Source organism: Dermacentor albipictus, chromosome 2 (assembly GCF_038994185.2).
Source record: "Dermacentor albipictus isolate Rhodes 1998 colony chromosome 2, USDA_Dalb.pri_finalv2, whole genome shotgun sequence".
In the NCBI taxonomy this organism is placed as follows: domain Eukaryota; kingdom Metazoa; phylum Arthropoda; class Arachnida; order Ixodida; family Ixodidae; genus Dermacentor; species Dermacentor albipictus.
In genome coordinates, this window is record NC_091822.1 from 105,156,154 (window position 1) to 105,175,978 (window position 19,825).

General features: G+C 49.9%; 2 protein-coding genes across 2 annotated transcripts in view; both read left to right on the forward strand.

Annotated features, from left to right (window-relative positions):
* Window positions 1–8,256: 8,256 nt before the first annotated feature.
* Window positions 8,257–8,818, forward strand: LOC135919505 (uncharacterized). The gene has a single exon (XM_065453378.1). It carries the CDS (start codon window positions 8,327–8,329, stop codon window positions 8,645–8,647), a length of 321 nt encoding a protein of 106 aa, XP_065309450.1. The 5' UTR covers window positions 8,257–8,326; the 3' UTR covers window positions 8,648–8,818.
* Window positions 8,819–11,786: 2,968 nt separating this feature from the next.
* Window positions 11,787–19,825, forward strand: part of LOC135919497 (putative RNA-binding protein EEED8.10) — a 75,632-nt gene continuing 67,593 nt past the window's right edge. The window contains exon 1 of the mRNA XM_065453363.1: window positions 11,787–11,992. The gene's annotated coding sequence lies outside the window, so the exon portion shown is untranslated. The remainder of the gene's footprint in view (window positions 11,993–19,825) is intronic.

Sequence of the window (19,825 nt, forward strand, 5' to 3'; positions counted from 1 at the left end):
GGCACTACAATGGTCGAAACATCATGGCTATATAACACGGTACCAAGGGATATAGATGCAGGCAGCTGGAGCAGTGTTTGTGTATGTGTTGTTGTTGCTCTGTCGTGACGCGAGCAGTCTATGCGTTGTGCATAGCATTTATGCGCTGCTCTGTCGTCATTTTGCCGAACGGAAAACGCAAAATGGAACGTCCGCTTTTTTTTTCGCTAGCTTATAGCGTCATCTATCGGGCCGCGTAGTAACATATATGGGGTTTAGTGATTTGAAGCGTCTTTAGGTGGCGCTAAGCACGTTATTTACATAAGTTTGTGTGTGTGTGTGACAGATTGATGTATGGGTACCCCTATGTCTACGCAAGTTCAAACCCGCGATGTTCTAGTGATGCCATTCCTTTTCGCGTTTTGACAGTGGTTAGAGCGACGTTCCGTCCGCGTTATTAACATGTTCAGCCGGTCGTCAATGGTGGGTGATAAGCGGAGCAGTCGAGCGGAAGGCATCGCTACAAGATCGAGTCGTACTTGCACCTGGTTCCTTGTATGCGCCAAAGAAAGCTTATAGCGAGAGTGTTTTTTTTTTCTTGCAAATATCAGTACCGTACCTTATGCTTATGACGCGTACGTTGTTTTCCAGCTGCGAACTATCACAGTTCGTAGGCCTAGTCGCATCCATTGCTTCACTTACCATGTTAGTTTTGGAGCGGGAGGAACCGTTGCTCCCATGCCTGAGGGAGGAAACTTGCTCCATTTAAAGGCGAACATAGGGGACATCACAGTTTCTCTCTTAATGGAGCAAGGGTCACTCCTTTTTTTCTTAGAGTGTAGGGCTCCCTGCATACGTTTCCCTGTAAAGATTACTGCCGCGCAAGCCGCCGCGGCGACGGCAGCTTGCGGCCTGACAAGTGACGTCATTAGTCTTTCGTATATAATATAATCAGCCTAGTAACTGGTTTCATTATGGTTGCAGCACCGCTATGGGAGGCGACGCATACTTAGGAATACCGAGGAGCAGCGTGAGTACGAGGAGCTGCAAAGGGAAAAGAAACGGCAATGCGACCAGCGGCGGCGAGCTTCCACAATTACCATTATTGCCATTACTACAATTACACTAAATTAGGACGTTACAGTGTCACGTGGGGTCGGCCGGGGCAACCTCTGAAGGCGGAAACAGTACGGGAGTGGCGGATAGGGACAAGCAAGGACGTAAGAAAAGGAATTTGAAATAGATAGATAGATAGATAGATAGATAGATAGATAGATAGATAGATAGATAGATAGATAGATAGATAGATAGATAGATAGATAGATAGATAGATAGATAGATAGATAGATAGATAGATAGATAGATAGATAGATAGATAGATAGATAGATATGGCGAAAAAAGCAGGATGGCTCCGTTGGGTGTAGCATCAAAACAGATAACGACACGTGGAAACACGTTCTTTAGTATAAAAGCAGATTATATATATATATATATATATATATATATGCTTTTATGTGAAAAACTGCTGGCCCACTATGTTGGACCCTATGTTATTACGGAGCGCATCAGCGAATTAACCTACCGCATAGCACGTCTCACATCAAATGGCCGACGGTCAGCAAAGACTGCACTTTCGCATGTCGCCCGTTTAAAGCCCTTTATTTCTCGACAGCCTGTATGACTTGCCCGGCGGGTTTCGTCTGCGCGGAGGGAAATGTTACGCTCTTAGGTGCATAGTGGGTTCACGAATGTGACGCTCTTAGGTGCATAGTGGGTTCACGCCTCAACAAACAGTATGCGGGGGCACCGAAGAGTGGTGAACGAAGAAGACGACGTGTGGCTGGCTGGCTGAATCTCGACAGGCGCTCAGCTGATCAAGGCCATCGCTTCGAACTCTACCCGGGCTTCAAAGTAACGCCTTTTGTGGGCGCAATAATATATATATATATATATATATATATATATATATATATATATATATATATATATATATATATATATATATATATATATATATATATATATATATATATATATATATATATATATATATATATTGTTGCGCCCACAAAAGGCGTTACTTTGAAGCCCGGGTAGAGTTCGAAGCGATGGCCTTGATCAGCTGAGCGCCTGTCGAGATTCAGCCAGCCAGCCACACGTCGTCTTCTTCGTTCACCACTCTTCGGTGCCCCCGCATACTGTTTGTTGAGGCGTGAACCCACTATGCACCTAAGAGCGTCACATTCGTGAACCCACTATGCACCTAAGAGCGTAACATTTCCCTCCGCGCAGACGAAACCCACCGGGCAAGTCATACAGGCTGTCGAGAAATAAAGGGCTTTAAACGGGCGACATGCGAAAGTGCAGTCTTTGCTGACCGTCGGCCATTTGATGTGAGACGTGCTATGCGGTAGGTTAATTCGCTGATGCGCTCCGTAATAACATAGGGTCCAACATAGTGGGCCAGCAGTTTTTCACATAGTCCACGCTTCCTGGTTGGTTTCCAGAGCAACACTAATTCACCAGGGTCATATAACACGTGTCGTCGTCGGCGGTCGCAGCGTGCCTTCGAGCGGTCTTGTGAAACAAGAGTGCGTAAAGAAGCAAGTCGACGGGCTTCTGCAGCAAGACAGACTGTCCCTGATATACAAAAATTATCGTGGCTGGAAAACGGGAAGATAGTGTCTAGTGTATAACGAGGCGGACGAGCGTAAAGAAGAAAGAAGGGACTGTAGCCCGTAACTTCATGCTTTGAGGCATTAAATGCGTACGTAATGAACGGTAGCACGCTGTCCCAGTTCTTACGATCTGACTCGACATACATGGACAGCATGTTAGTAAGAGTTCTGTTCGTGCGTTCCGTAAGGCCATTTGTTTGGGGATGATACGGAGTGGAATGTCGAAACCTTGAAGCACATAGACGAAGCATCTCTTCGACCACGTCTGCAGTGAACTGCCGCCCACGATCGCTGATGATGACTCTGGGAGGTCCAAGTCGGAGAATGACAAAACGCAGCAGAAAAATACACACTTCGGTTGCAGTAGCCGATGGTATTGCAGCTGTCTCACAGTAGCGTGTCAAGTGATCGGCACACACGATAATCCAGCGATTCCCATCGGGTGAACGCGGAAAAGGACCGAGGAGGTCGATGCCAACTTGCTCAAAGGGAGTACTGGGGGGTGGCACTGGATGGAGTTGACCAGGAGGAGGACTCGTCGGACGCTTATAACGTTGACACTCGCTGCAGCTGGCCACATACTGGGCGGTCGTCTGGCGCATTTTAGGCCAGTAGAACCTTTCTTGAAGGCGGTAGAGCGTTCGCGCAGAGCCAGTGGCGTAGCAACAGGGGGGGCCGGGGGGCCGTGGGCCCCGGATGCAAGGGGCCAGTGAGGGGGGGGGTTGTCATATACGTCTGAAGGCACCCCTCTTTCCGCCGGCTACACCCGGAGAGGGGGGTGACAGAAGACCTATGGGCCCCGGGTGCCAGACGACCTAGCTACGCCACTGCGCAGAGCCCAAATGTCCAGATGTTGGATCGTCATGCATAGCGCGCAAGACGGATACACGGAGACTCTCCGGGACCACCAGAAGATATCGTGGGCCTGTAGTAGAATAGTTATTTTTGTAAAGAACCCCATCACAAACACAGAAACGAGTGGATGGTGCTGATTGCCTTGCAGTAATGAGCAGTGGTTCTAAAGTTCTGTCTTTTTGTTGCTCGACCTTGAATGTATTTATATCAGGAAATCCCGGCTCCAGTGATGCGGTATAGCAGTCGAAGTTGTCCGCGTCGCAGTCCGTCGTTGGAAGCGGCATGCGCGAGAGGCAGTCAGCGTCGGCGTGTCGGCGGCCGCTTTTATAAGAAACGGTAAAGTTATATTCCTGTAAACGGAGTGTCCAACGCGCAAGCCGGCCCGATGGATCACGGAGATTAACCAGCCAGCAGAGAGAATGATGGTCTGTCACCACAGTGAAGGGGCGCCCGTACAGGTACGACCGGAAGCGCTGTACTGCGAAAATAACTGCAATACATTCTTGCTCTGTAACGGTGTAGTTACGCTCGGACTTACTTAAAGAACGGCTCGCATAGGCAACGACGTGTTCTTTGGTGTCGACGCGTTGAATAAGGACAGCGCCGATGCCAATACCGCTAGCGTCCGTATGAACTTCTGTGGGAGCCGCATGGTCGAAGTGTCGGAGAATGGGGTGAAACGTCAGACGAGACTTCAGGTCACGAAAACTAGCTTCACATTCAGGAGTCCATTCAAAGGGAACGCCCTTCTGGAGGAGGCATGTCAGCGGATACGCGATGTTGGCAAATCCACGAATAAACCGGCGGAAGTACGAGCAAAGCCCTAGGAAACTGCGTAGCTCTTTTACATGGCGAGGTTGCTTGAAGGCTTCCACCGTAGCAGTCTTCGCTGGATCAGGTAGTATACCGTCCTTATCCACTAGGTGTCCCAGAACGAGTGTTTGGCGCTCTCCAAAATGGCACTTCTTCGAGTTGAGGACCAAACCCGCTTTGTCCAAGCAGTCTAGCACAAGATCGAGACGTGCGTTGTGCTCACTGAACGTGCGCCCGAAAATCACTACATCATCTAGATAGCACATGCATACTTCCCACTTCAAACCACGCAGGATGTTGTCCATGAAGCGCTCGAAAGTTGCAGGCGCATTACAGAGCCCGGACGGCATCACATTAAATTCAAAAAGTCCATCTGGTGTTACAAGTGCCGTTTTCTCCTTGTCTGCCTCGTGCATAGGAATCTGCCAGTACCCCGACCTCAAGTCAACAGACGAAAAGTAAGACGCTGATGAGAGGCAGTCGATAGCATCATCAATACGCGGAAGAGGATATACGTCCTTTTTAGTGATGGTGTTGAGGCGGCGGTAGTCAACACAAAATCGCCATGAACCATCTTTCTTTCTGACCAGGATCACTGGCGCTGCCCACGGACTACAGGATTCTTGGATTACATTCTTGTTTAGCATTCAATGTGATCAATTGGTCATTGATCACCTTGCGTTCCGATGGTGAGACTCTGTATGGTTTCTGTCGCAGCGGTTGGGCAGATCCCGTATCTATGCGATGGTGTATACGAGAAGGAGGAAACAATGGTGGTCCCTCTTGCTGGGAGAAGTCAAACAGTCGGGCATGTTTTAGCACAATATTCGCCACTTCGTGACGCTGCTTAGTGCTGAGCGACTTGTTTACCGTAGTCAGAAATGAGGAGTGCGCCGCAGGGCCGACATTAGCGAAATGGCGCTCATCCGCAGAATCAAGGGCCTCTGTAAGAATGGCGAGCGATAGCACGTGATCTTCATGGTAGGCGGCAAGTTTCAGACCCTGTGGTAGTATTGCAGGTTCACTGGAACAGTTTACGGCCCATAAGTTGGTGCGTCCCTGAACGACTGACAGCGTGCAATACGGTATCAGTACATTCCTCTTGATGCAACTCAGGTGAACGGGCTCCACGGTAGCGTCAAACGTTCCGTTGGTGGAGGGGAAACAGGCGACTGAAACACACGTTGTGGATAACGGAGGCACAACGGTATCCCGGGATACACAAAGCACACTTTCACGATACGGTGGTCCTTCCATAAACGCAGCAGAAAAGCTCGTACCTACACTGATTTCACCCGTTTTGCAGTCGACGGTGGCACCACACAGTTTCAAAAAATCAAGGCCCAGGATTACGTCATGCGTAGAATGAGGTAGAACAGCGAACTCCGCGTTAAATATTTGACCACCCAAGGTTACGTCTACATTACACACGCCCACGGGATACAACAACTCCCCACTCACTCCGCGAAACGTATCGGCACGGTCTCAGCGAAACATCACCTTTCGTCCTAGGAGGCTTTTAAACGCCAGACTCATCACTGAAACGGTTGCTCCCGTGTCCACTAATGCCATGGATGAAACCCCGTCAATTAATACAAACACCTTGTTGTTAAACATACAAATGGTTGGAGGTATCTCTGTCGACAGCGAAGATTGTCCAGCGACCTCACCTCCAACGGCCGCGCTGGCTAGTTTTCCGGAGGTGGCGACGGGTATCGACGCTGCGAAGAGGGCGATCGGCTTACACGAGGAGTGGGTGGTGGTGTCAAGCTGCGATCGGATGCTGGAGAACGGTTCCGCAGCGGCTCCGGGTGCTGGTGAGGCAAGCTTCCTAAGTATGTCTGTGAGGGCGAGTATGTTTCGCCCAGAGGAGCGCGGTACCGCCTAGACATCGTCGATCGTTCGAACCTCGGTGGTTGGCGGCGATTGCAGTACCTGGCAATGTGACCCAAGTCGCCACAGCTATAGCACACAGGTAAACGACGATCGATGAACTGCCCTTCGAAGCGCTCAGCCGTGGGGGGTCGTGTAGCAGAGCGAAGCGGCTGAGCCTGCTGCACAGGAGGAACGGTCGGTCTGCGTGCAAACCTGCTGGGGCGAGGGTGTTCTGCAGGTCGGTGTTCGGGCGTAAATGTGTCCTCACGTGGCCATGGAGCACCTCGGCGGTTGACGTCTGTGACACATACCGCCGGTTGCCAGGAAGCGCAGGGTGCGGCAGGCGCCATGTGTTGCGGGTAATAAGCGTCAGGTTGTCGTATGACGTCGCGCGCAAGTTCCTGGTGCCGCAGCAGTTCTTCACGCACGATCTGCCGTATAGTAGACGAAAGATCGGCAGACGGGCTCTCATCGACGCTGGCAATGGTTGTCACATTCGCCAGGCGTCCAAACTTTGGCACAATGCGACGTGTTTTCAACGTCTCAAACGTACGGCAATGACGCACGACATCTGAGACGGAATCAACCTGTTCCCGACTTATGAGGAAATTGTATACATCTTCTGCAATTCCTTTGAGGAGATGTCCGACTCGGTCTTCCTCGGACATCTGCGGATTTACGATTTTGCACAGCTTGAGGATTTCCTCTATGTATATCGTGCATGTTTCTCCAGGAGCTTGAGCTCTTTGAGCAAGTGTTCTCTCGGCGCGTTTCTGTTTGGCGTGGGCAAACTCGACAAAGTGCTCCCACGTTGTTAGAAAGTCTTCGTGGTTTTCATACCACATCAGCGCTGTCTCACTCAGAAAGAGCGCGACATATTCAAGCTGAGTGACAGAATCCCAACGGTTGTAGCGGCTCACCCTTGCGTAGTGCATCAGCCACTCGTCGACGTCTTCGCCCACTTTTCCCGCGAACGAGCGTGGTTCCATGTAGTGCAGGAAAGGTCCAACTGGCGCTGACCTTTGAGAAGGTGAAACTAGAGCTGGCATTTGTCCACCTTCGTCCTGAGCCATAGGGAAGGTCGTTGGCAAGAGACCGGCAAGACGACGGCTCCGGCGAAGTTCTGGATGTTGCGACTCCGTGGTACGTCCTGTCGTACCCAGCACCTCCACCACTCTGTTGCGCCCACAAAAGGCGTTACATTGAAGCCGGGTAGAGTTCGAAGCGATGGCCTTGGTCAGCTGAGCGCCTGTCGAGATTCAGCCAGCCAGCCACACGTCGTCTTCTTCGTTCACCACTCTTCGGTGCCCCCGCATACTGTTTGTTGAGGCGTGAACCCACTATGCACCTAAGAGCGTCACATTCGTGAATCCACTATGCACCTAAGAGCGTAACAATATATATATATATATATATCGCGACTGAGGTGGCCTGCTCTAGACCACCGTCAATTGCACTTCGAGCCTCGAAGAGTCAGGACATGTGTCGAGCGAGCTCCTGAACAACACTTTACAATTTGGGGAGCGCGGCTTAAATCATGGATCCGGAACCTCAAGGAGGTGCGGCGTGACACCAACGCATATCTCACGCGTTCACCGTTAAAGCGCCACTGACGTTTCTCTGAGACCGGATTTGTTATATCCTGTACGATCTAAAGCATTGCCAGTGTTTTCATTCCCCTATCTTGTTCAGTGAAATTTCGGGCATGAAAGGATTGAAGAGAAACCAAGCCAAACTAGTCCGCTGCATCGAAGACGAAGACGGCGAGTGCGAGCACCGGGCGGCAAGCGTGACCCTTTTTTTTTTCTAACATTCCTATCAACGCAAGGCTTACTATAGTATTGATCAATACTTTATCTCATGTATTCATAGTTTATTTTGCATCTTGGATTATTTGTTTTCCTTTCTTCTTTCGTGTTATTTATTTATTAACCAATTTATTTTATTTTATTTATTGAATCATATTACCACCCGATTCATGGCCTATCCCCCTCAGTGGGTTCGTGCCATTAACTGAGGCTTCATCATCATCATCATCATCGTCATCATCATCATCTCTCTGAATTCGTGCGCAAACAGAAGCTTTCTTGACGGGCCACTGCTCGGCTAATTTAAGGCCACCGTCATGGCGAAAGCAGCGTCCAACTTCGTCTCGGAGACCCTGGACAAGAATTCGGTGGTGATATTCTCCAAGAGCTACTGCCCATTCTGCAAGAAGGCCAAGAACATATTCGACGGGCTGGGCGTCGCCTACCTGTCCGTGGAGCTCGACAGCCGCTCGGACGGCAGCGACATCCAGAAGGTGCTCGGCGACATGACCGGCGCCAGCACGGTGCCCAGGGTGTTCGTCAAGAAGCAGTGCCTCGGAGGAGCCTCCGACGTCGAGGACATGAACCGCAACAACAAGCTGCAGCCGCTGCTCAAGTCCCACGGGCTGCTCAAGTGAATACGTGTGGGCCCACCGTCCTCGAACTCGAGCTGCCGCACGGTCGGGTTCAGAGCGACCGGACACACCCGATTCGTTTTTGACAACGTATGTTGGTACACCTGTAACGTCATCGCGCTGAAAGCGAGTATAAGGACGAAAATTACAATTTCTACGTGATTGATTGATTGATTGATTGATTGATTGATTGATTGATTGATTGATTGATTGATTGATTGATTGATTGATTGATTGATTGATTGATTGATTGATTGATTGATTGATATTTCCAAAGCTTAGGGGGAAATGAAGGGCCGCAGTGACCGGCATAGGGCTAAGGGCTACGGAACATGTTCTAATGCTCGGCAAAATCCCGATGAGCGCATTCAATTTTAACGCGATAGCATTAAAAGGAAGGTGAAAGCTATTCCAGAAAATATGAGTTAAGAGCAGTACGTCATGGTTTTCAACACCGTGAATTCGAATATCGCATCGATATTGAGCGAAAGAAAGCGCAAACGGATTTTATTTCGACGAAAAGTGCAGCAGTTACCCCCTGTGATTGGTCGGGCGCCTCGTCACGTCAACAATGGTGCTCGTCCGGACCGACTGCTGCCGCTACACATAAAGATAGCTTGGTGCTGTTTTGCTGAGACGGTCATGGAAAATTTCGAGAGCTTGCGTGTTTCTCGGAGGAATTCGGCGTTAAGTCCAAACCCCACGAGAGTAATTTTGGGCGCGACGGCGACGGGCGACGGCTTCGAGCGACAAAACAGGCGTCGCTTGAACAGATCGCTCGGTGTTGTCGCTCGGTCGCTCGTTTCTAGAAATCTAGAACTCGTCGCTCGTCGCCCGGAAGTGCTGTGAGCGACTAGCCAATAGTGAGAAGCCGGAATTGCATGTACATAACTCAAATACTACTGTTTGTCGCACGGAACGAGCAAACTATTGAATTTTACACGTGCAAGAATAACAATCAAAATAGTGCAAGACCTTCAGAAATATCTTATGCTCCTTTTTACAGTAAAATACATCAACTTAAGCTGATAAAGCACGGGTCACGCTAGTTTCGCTGCCCTCATACCGGGAAGTCGTTGCTCAAAGCCGTCGCTCGCGTGGAGTTCGGCTTGTAGGCGACGAGTGAACGCGACAGCCATCGCCTCGCTTGTTGCTGTCGCTGTCGCGTGCATGATCACTTGTATGGGGTTTATACTTTACTCCCTACATGTACGAGCCGATTGCGATAAGGCCGGCCTCTCCAAGAAGCAAAAAATGCTGGTGCAAGCAGTGCTTTCCACGCGAACGAAGGCGAAGTGTTAGCATCTCCTTTTGTTGGAAATGTTCTTTGACGAGTATGTTTTTTGCTAAGCTGCACTCAGCAATCCAGTGAGTACGTTTCCTGGCAAACAACTATAGTGTTATGTTCCTGCATGACTCCTCGTAGAACGTAAGCAGTGATGCGATCTTCGGCATTTATGCGCTGCCCCAAAGCTGTCGGCAATCTATACAGACGGTTTAAACGCGGGAAAAGTTTACCGGCTGTTGTAGCACGTGTAGTACAGAACCTTCATCAGCGCGCCATCCGCAAGCTACTCGTAACCGGCGAATTCCGTCGGCTACGTGAGCTGATCGGCTTCTGTGTGCGAGAGAAGGGGGCGCGCAGCGTGCTGGCGTGAGCCGGCTTTCCAACACATGCAAACTTTACACTTGAACTGCGTTATGGTAGCTGCATGCAGGCTGTTTCACAACACACGTGCGAATAGAAAATTTGCGGCGCTTGGCGATGAAAAATGCGTCAAGGGTAGGAGATAAGCATACACCTTCCGTTCAGCGTCCTAGCACGAATGAGAACCCAAAGCACGCATTATTGATAAACTCTGGTAGTAATCGTCGTCACGGAAGTGGTTAGAGCACAGCACTGTTGTTCTTGAGCGCTTGAAGTTCTTTCGCTTCACAGCAGCCTCCCACTTAGCTGAAAGCTTCTTGTCTTGCGAGAACTAATGGAATATCGGAACATCGTCGCGGCCGCTGGTGTTCGTGCAACCGTAGGCTGCGCAGAACGCCGGCATGATCGGCCTACAGGTTCAATTGATGCTGCGCACGTCAACTACCACTCTACATACACACAAACAAAGGAATGTAGGGTCGAGCGAAGCAGATTAGGACGGCACGCACGCAGCAATAAACACGGCCACGCACGGTCGCGGAGACTGCGAAGGAGCGGAACACCAGTGCTGACGTCACTACGCCCCGGTTTCCGGTCTCCGCTCGCACCATCAGCGACAGCAGCAGCGCGTGGGGGCGGAGCTACAGCGCAATTTTAACCGTCGATTACGTCGCTCCTAAGTGAAAAATCCCCCCCAAAATTTTACCTGCATCGTTTATGAGTTTCCCGCATCCGTATATGAGCGTCTTATTGAATTCGACAGACTCTTCAGCTTCCCTTTAAGGGCCGCGTGTCGCACAATATACAGTGTCTGCGTCGGCGTCCTGCTCCGGCGTACCCGTGAGCGAAAATTCCCGTATATATATTTGTGTATATTGCCGCGCCTGTCCTCGGAAAAGAAGAGGAGAATGCGAGTATGCGTGAGCGCTTTTGTCAAGGCCCAGTGAAGAAGAAGTGGATGTCCAGAAATTCCGCTTCAAAATTTAGGATTGCTTTTAAGCAGTAATGTTATGCTCTCCCTTGGAGCAACAGTATTGGGATACAGTCACAGAAACGTTCACCTAGCCATCTATAATTTCCTATGTGTCACAAAAATAATTCCTTGTTCATATTTCGTAGTTTCCACAATCGATTTACTTCTACTTCAATTAGGAAATTGAAAAAGTAAAAGCACAAATTCACAGTTTAAATCCTACTAGTATTATTATTCAAAATTTAACTTGCTCATGTTTCAGTACATCCTTTATTTTATGTATTTCACTAAGAATTTTCTTTTTTAGTATTACTATCAATGCAAGGCTGATTATAGTATTGATCACTACTTTATTTCATGTATTCACAGTTTATTTTTCATCTTGTTTTATACATTTATTTTCCTGTTTTGTGTGTGTTATTTATTTGTTGTTATTTTATTTTTTCAATCGTATTACCACCCGATTCGTGGCCTATCCCCCATAGTGGGTTTGTGCCATTCTATGAGGCTTCATCATCATCATCAAAAAGGCGACCTGCCGCTGTGTCTCCCGAATAGCACTGTACGACCCCTGTTTTCGACGTTGCGACACTGGTGGAGGTGCTGGAGCCTGCAACCCCATGCGGGCAACTCGTATTCGGAGCCGTACACCCAGTGCACGACTTCATTCCACCGATTCAGTCGGCGCCTGCTCCCTCCTTCGCCGACGGCGCCTAGCCTTTCCCAGGTGACTCTTGAACACCCTCGCACCCCCGAAATATTCCACGTCGATGCTTTTGAAGATGTCTAGGACTGGCTTCACCAGTCCGAACTCATCTAAATCGCTGGAACGAACAACAAAAATTACAGAGTCTCATAAGATCTCTCGTAAGAGGTGAACGGCGAAAGCCTACTTTTCCTCCTTTTATCTTTCGCCTCTTTCTCTTTGCCTCTTCTCTTTCTCTTCTTTCTTTTAGCCATTACTGCACATTACTAAACATTGTTAGTCATTTGTAATCAATTGTGGTCATTACAAGCCGTTGTTATACATATTGTCATATCATAGTCATTATTAGTCATTACAAGTCATTTTAGGCATTTCTAATGAATTATAGTCCTTACAATTTGTCGTCAGACATATTAGTCATTTTGTAGTCATTACTAGTCATTACAAGTCATTTCAGTCATTTGTCATTGCTGCTCACTATAGTAAGCCTTTCCAGTCATTTCTAATCAATTGTGGTCATTACAAGCCGTCGTTCGACATATCGGTTATTTCAGAGTCATTAGTAGTCATTACATGCCATTAATATAGTCATTATTAGTCATTATACTAGTCATTATTAACCTATACCAATCTCTATTATAACGTTATCATTCACTAACTCTCATTATCAATCATTTTTCATTCTTTAATCTGTGTCTAATCTGTCTTCATGTGGCGTGATGACGCTTCAGCGGAATTTCCGGCGGTCAGGTCTGCTGACGCAAACTTCGCCATCAGCCTAGAAAGGTTGTCGCCTTAAAAACTCAACCATGCTTATTTCGCGCTAGAGGACAGCGTTCGTACATAGTACGCGAACAGGGAAGCGAGCTTCCATACGTGGGGAAATTTTCGTCGTCAGCGCTCCGATGCGTTCTCGAGCACGGACCGGCGAGATTACGCGCAACAATTTATTGAGGCTCGGGTACAGAAACCCAACGAAACCATCGCCGTGTATGCGGAAGGTATGGCCCGTATGTTTCGCCGAGCTGACCCCGATATGAACGATACAAAGAAAGTGCGTCATCTTACGCGGGGAATTATAAGGAACTGCTGTTTGTCGATCTTGTATGAAACCCGCCAACAACGGTCGACGAATTCATCAAGGAAGCGACTGAAGCGACATCGAGCGGACACTTCAGCAACGCTGCCGCCACCTCGACCGCCATCCCAACAACACATCAACAAACTCGCAGCTCAGATTGTTGACCATACTTCGTTACGAGACATGATTCGAGACATCCTGCGTGAAGAGCTGCGAGCCCTCGGCATTCCTGCGGAGTCGCCGGTCGTTTCTGTTGCCGAAGTCCTGCGCCAGGAGTTGCGGCAAGCCTTCTCCTCACCAGGCCCATGTCCAGAAACACGTCCGCTGACCTTCGCCGACATAGTCCGACGTCCTCCCCCTTCACCGCCGGTAGTGTTATTTCAGCCAAGGCCCGTTCCCGTGCCGTGGTGGCAACGCCAGTCTGTGAGACGACCTCCAGTTCGCCGTACCGACTTGTGGCGCGCGGCCGACCGTCTTCCACTCAGCTTGCATTGCGGTGAACCAGTTCACATTGCCCGTTACTGCCCCCATCTAGATGCTGGAGCCAGCTCCTTTTCGCCTGCCGCTTCTCTGCACTTCGGCGACCGTCGCGCTCCGAACAGTGATCAGCTGTCACCCCCCCCCCCCCCCCCCGCCCACCAACAAGCAGCTTCACCACGTCGTCGCTGGCAGTCCCCGTCACCTGTGCGTTACCCTTCCCCAAACCGCCAGAGTTTCGCCACTGACGTCGGCAGGGGTGGTCTCTCCCTATACTCCGCGCCGGGAAGCTAACGGCAGCGACCTCCGGGGGGAAGGTTGCATGCCCTGTGTCGAGACGCCAAAAATACCCTACATGCTCCGCACGAGGACGATACGACGACGCCAAATACTAACGCCGACGAAGACGATATGACGACGACGAATACTCAAGCCGACGACGTCGTCGGTCCCGATCTCAGCATTCTGGTGGATGGACATTACGTCACCGCACTTGTTGACACTGGCGCAGACTCCTCGATTATGCGGTAAGAGCTGGCAGACCGCACACCCGTGGAGCCCGCAGCTACTGATGACGTGGACGAGGACGCTGCATTTTGGGCGTCGTCGACGCCGTCACCATTTCACAGGAGCAGCGCCACGACCCAGGGCTGCTCCCACTCATTAATTTCTGAGAAGGCCGAAGTAAAGACGTCCGCGACTCTATGCCAGGGGACTCTAAGCCAGGTTTTTTCTCCGCAATATAATATTCTCTATAAGAACTTTTCTGCCAGTGGCAGCACGTACCTGCTTGTAATACCGGCATCACTTCGAAAAGATATACTAAAAACATGCCACGATGAAACCACCGCAGGCCATCTTGGCTACACGAGAACATTGTCCCGACTCCAACGCAAGTATACTGCTGGCCGACGCTACCTGCTGCTGCAGTGTAAAGCATCCCGTGCAAACATGTGCCGGCTGCCAAAGACGCAAAGCACCCCCCGAAAAGTCAGCAGGTCTCTTACATTCGGTCGAGGTACCAGGCCAGCCATTGGCCCAAGTTGGAATGGATTTCTTGGGCCCATTTCCAACTTCTACAGCTGGCAATAGATGGATGATTGTTGCCACTGATTACCTGGCGCACTATGCGGAGACGAAAGCTACACCGCGGGGCACAGAGGCCGAGGCAGCTCACTTTTTCATCAAAAACGTCGTCCTTAGGCACGGCGCCCCAAAAGTAGTCATCACAGACAGGGCAATTACCTTTACTGCCGAATTCCTTGACTCGATTCTCAGATTCATTGGCACAAGCCACCGAAAAACAACCGCATATCATCCCCAGACGAGCGGACTGACCGAGTGTCTTAATAAGAGCCTCGCAGGCATGCTATGCGTGTATGTTGACGTGGAACATAAGAACTGGGATCAGATTTTGCTCTACGTAACCTTCGCCTACAACACCGCTCGACAAGAAACTACTGGAATGAGACCGTTCAGCTTGGTCCACGGTTGCGAAGCCATGACGACGCTGGATGCCACGCTGCCGCAGGAGTTTCACCACATACATACTGTGACATACCTACCGACGTTGCCGAATTTACTCAGGACGCCAAAGAAGCCAGACAGCTTGCCCGAGTACGTATCTGCATTCAGCGAGGCCAAGATGCCAAACGATACGATCTTCTACACAGGGCCGTTTTATACAGTCCCTGTGACAAAGTATTGGCGGCGAGGAGTTACGGAGTCGCCCTCTATCGGAAGCGCCTCGATGCCGTAGTATGAGGGATCACGTGACGCGCTCCTCATAGGTTTTACTGTCAGCGCTCACTGAAAACACCACGCGCGAGCTCTCCCGGACATTTCTGTAAGTACTTTCGAAACGAGAGAAGTTTCTTACTGTCTAAATAATAATCTTGGGCAAGCTGAAAGCACACAATCGTTTACAACCGCTATCTCTTTACCGAATACGTACAGTGAACGCCACTGCGCGCGGTCGACGCGATGGAGTCTCCCGAACCGGCTTCTTGCGTGAAAGGTAGGTAAACGCCGAGAGCAAACTATGTGAAATATGTTCTTATAGTGTTTGTATAACTAAATGGAGCGTAATAGAATGAAGCCTCAATGCAGCGATCGCGCAGATTCGCAGCGACCGACTGCGCGTCTGCATGCTTGTCCGCGCACTGTTTCGCTTTCTCCGCGCGCGCGTTTTCGCACCGTGCCATGAGCTTTAGGCCGCAGAACATGAGCATTTGACAGTATACAGGCAACCATTGTTGCGTGGGCGCTATCAGAGCTGTTCAAAAATAATTTCATTGTAGAGACTTCGACGCCTACGGGGACTGTGATGTGCCGTCGCGACGATGCAATCTTTTTTTTCTTCTAAATTCTTTGACCTTTCAATACTATTTCTCGAGTTGCGTCGCACTGTATGTTTATCGGCGTTCTCAGCGTGCAATTTCCCGCTGCTCCTTTTTTGTAATCCAGTGCATTAATTCATAACACAAACATGACTATATGCCATGCTTTCTTTAAATGTGCTTCTCACCGCTGCCTTTCCACTCCACTGAACTTGGCAGTATCTATAGTATCGACAAGTTCATAGACCAAACCGTCATGATTAGTCGGGCAGCGGACTCAGGCGAGCGTCTCAGTGCGCGTTTTGAGAACATCGCAGACCGGGCGCCGTAGCACAAATCTTCCTCGCGTCTGTGCTTGCTGCATACCCGAGTTGTAGCCGATGACTGCTGGTTTTATGTATCGCGAGCCAAGCTTCACACAGCTTCTTGTCCTGCGGCTACGTGTGAATAAGGCCGACACCGGCCTCCGTCACGTGCGTCCGGCCCTGCGGCACCGAGCAGTAGCCTACCATGTTGCGCGCCTTCAAAGGCAGCCACTACCTATTGTAGTGCTTTCAAGCGTTGTAAAGGAGACACTCGAAGCGGGAAAATTTCGCCACTAAATGAAAACCGCAGCGTACGAGGGAATTTGAACTCGTTTTCAGCTCGCTTCGGCGCTCCCGAAGCAGCCGACGCGGCCGCTATGTCCACGTGATCCCTCCTAGCACGTCACGACGACGGTGGCGCCAGCTTTTCCAGTGGTGGAGCTCGAGGCCAATAGGTTTGGATACCCGCATGCAGTCGTGGGCTTTCAGAAAAACTCCTAAGATGGTACCTTGGGCCGTACATAGTTATCCGCCACCTGAGCGAGGTAAATTACGAGGCCGTTCCTGACAGTGACAATAGCTCCTGTCGTCGCAAGCACGTACCCGAAGTGGTGCATGTGGTACGGATGAAGCCGTACCCGCCGAACTAAATTTCGCTTTTCTTTTTTCTTTTGCCTGTGTTGCTCTGTGCTTTGCACACCGCCCTCATACGCTTAAATTGCGCGTCGGGACGATGCTACCTTCGGGGGGACGCAAATGCCGCGCCTGTACTCCGAAAAGAAGAGAATGCGAGCATGCGTGAGCGTTTTTATCAAGGCGCAGTGAAGGAGAAGTCGCGGTTGCGCGACTTGTAAAAAAACGTAATGTAAAAAACGACCTGGCGCTGTGCCTCCCGAATGGTGCTCTACGACCCCCTGTTTTTGACGTTGCGACAATATGTATATGCCACGCCTTGCTATATGACATGCAGTATATGCTGGATATATTGCCACATCATTCTATCCCTAAAGTTGCTCATACCTTGTCTTATATTAAGGCGAAAGCCTTAGGTTGTTTATATATATATACCCCCAATGGCCTTGAAAAAAAAAAGCATCCTCCACTCCCATGGAGGAAACAAAATAGGAGAGGCTTTGACGTCATGTTTCTGAAGCCCGAAATGCAGCCATGTTGGTGCCATCTCCCTTTGCGCCTCCAATCAGCTAGCTTGATACAGCTTGAGCAGGCTAGGCGCAGCTAGAGCTATGTCAAGCTGTAGTTTAGGTATCTTCAAGATGGCTAGCATTCGATGTTTCCAAGCATGTCGTACCGCATGTCATATAGCAAGGGGTGGCATAAATCTATACCTAAATATAAACGGCATTATTCGCTAATGGGCAACTCTGCCGACGTCGACACCGACGCCTGATTTTCTGCGACACGGGTCCCTTAATGTTATCGCGTTAAAAGGAGAAAAAGAATTCACCTTCGATTACAAGACTACCTAATACGAGTTTTGAGCGCAGCTGTTTAGGTGTTTTGAATTCTCGATATATTGTGACAAATAATTTGATTCTGAACGACGGAGTCCTCTCTCTGAACGGCGGCTCTGAGCGTCTGCTCGGACAGCTCGCTTAGCAGTTTTTGTTTGTTTTTTTTTTAGTTAGTCGGCGAAGCATTTCCACCGGATGCGTCGCTCATTGTTCAGAAAGAAAGCGTGAACATGGGAACGCGTAGCTCGCTCAAAGCGCATTCTCTTGCGACGGCGGCGCAGGCGAAGTAGCGCCTTCGCACCGGGTCCGAAGCCTGAGCCCTGTAACGCAAAACTATTCCGGTATGTTTTTTATTCCAATATCCTGACGTCAAACTTGCGTAACCACCAACGCAAGCCTCGGGCGGTCACCCACAGGGTTGTCTGAACACACCAATCAAACACTCTCCTCGTTCATAGGAGCTCACTTTTTGTTTGCTTGAAAAACGAATAACATTGCCTACAGTGAGCGGCTTGTTTTGTCTAATTGGCTCACAAGTGGCGAGGAGCAGGCTCATGTGGAGGGGCCGAACCACTGCACTGAAAATCAATAACCCGATGAAGAGGGTGGTGCCGGAGTCTGCGATTGGTCCGCTTTCCCTCACTTAGCTTGCGGTGGCTCGTCGACAATAGCGGCGGCATGCAACGGAAGCTTAAGAATGACGCTAAAACGGATCCTCAGCAAAGAAGCGTTGGCACAACGAGGTCGTAAAGATGCCGAAAGTGCTCGAAAATGTTACATGGCCACGCAAACAGTTTTATTACACGCAAACAAACCCATGCTCTCCGGCAGGGTGCGAGAGCCATGGCTTTCGCACCTGTCGATCGCTCAGGCACTGCAGTGCTTGAGTGATCGGTGGCAGCTATCTTTTATTCCTTTCGGAACGAGGCAGCCTGCGGCTATTCAGAAATAGAAAATCAGTTTCGTTCGGCATATTAATGCATCTTTAACGCGTACACCTCACTTTGACGCAGTGAGTTTTCGTTGTTTTGTGACGTCGCGTGACAGGCAGGTGAAGTGGGTGCAGCCCAAAAACTTTTGACCAATAGCCGAGGGCTCATGGCGAAAAGGCGTCGAATCAGAAATAACTATTTTTTTCTTTTGTTCGCTCAAATCATGCATAATCAGTGTGCACACGTCGTATCAGATGGGGAGCTATCGCGGTTTTCGTGATGTCGCCTGACAGACAGGTGAAGTGGAAGTGGTCCAAAAAAGTTTTTGACCAAGCGCAGAGTTTTTGACCAATTGCAGAATTAGAATAGAAAATTTTTGAATAGTTGTACGCTACGCAAGCGCTTTGTTTCCAGATATGGTATCGGTGGACACGCTCGCCTCATGCCTGGTCGCTGCCGTGGAGCACGTCTCGTGCGGCACTCCGCTTTTCTCCTCCGTATACTCTCCTCCTCAGCTTTCCTCATGCTTCCGCTGCACCCTCCTCCTCCACTTTCTTCCTCGCTATCGCCTTCTTTCATCCCCCGCTGCGCTCCCCGTTCGCTCTTTCATCCTTCGCTATGCTCGTTCGCTTGGTTACGATGAGGGACGCCGACGCTCAATGCAGGAACGGGCGCCGAAGAGCTGCGCTCTATATGGTGGGGCTCGTCACGTCTTTCCGAAGCGGCCTCTGTGAAAAGCGCCGACCTCGGCTCCGGTATGGGAGAAAGAGGGAAGGAACGTTGCTTGCGGACACTATAAATATAGTTGAGGGTTGTAGCCCACGTCTCAAGTTGAAGAGGCGGTCTCAAAGAGGACAATTTGGTCAGAGCTTATCAAGCATTCTGCCTGAGTCATGTTATCTACATCACGCCGTACCCTAATTGGGGTAAAGCGGAAAAGGCCAAGCTCGACTCCCTAATCAGAAGCGGCCTCAAGTGCGTGCTCGGCCTTCCGCAGTCCACAAGCACTGTGAAGCAGCTGGAGCTAGGACTCCATAACACCATCGATGAGCTAATAGAAGCTCACACAGCGGTTCAAATAATGAGACTTTCATCCACTAAGCCAGGGATCAAGATTTTAGAAGAAGCGGGAATCCAACCCCGACATGAACCGGCGACCAAAGTTAGCTTGACCCGGGCAACCAGAACTCACATCATGGTTGACCCCGTCCCGCGAAACATCCACCCAGTGCATAACGAGGGTAGAAG

What these genes read in the sequence shown, in the direction of transcription:
- LOC135919505 (XM_065453378.1), top strand. Translation starts at nt 8,327, where the DNA reads ATGGCGAAAGCAGCGTCCAACTTCGTCTCGGAGACCCTGGACAAGAAT.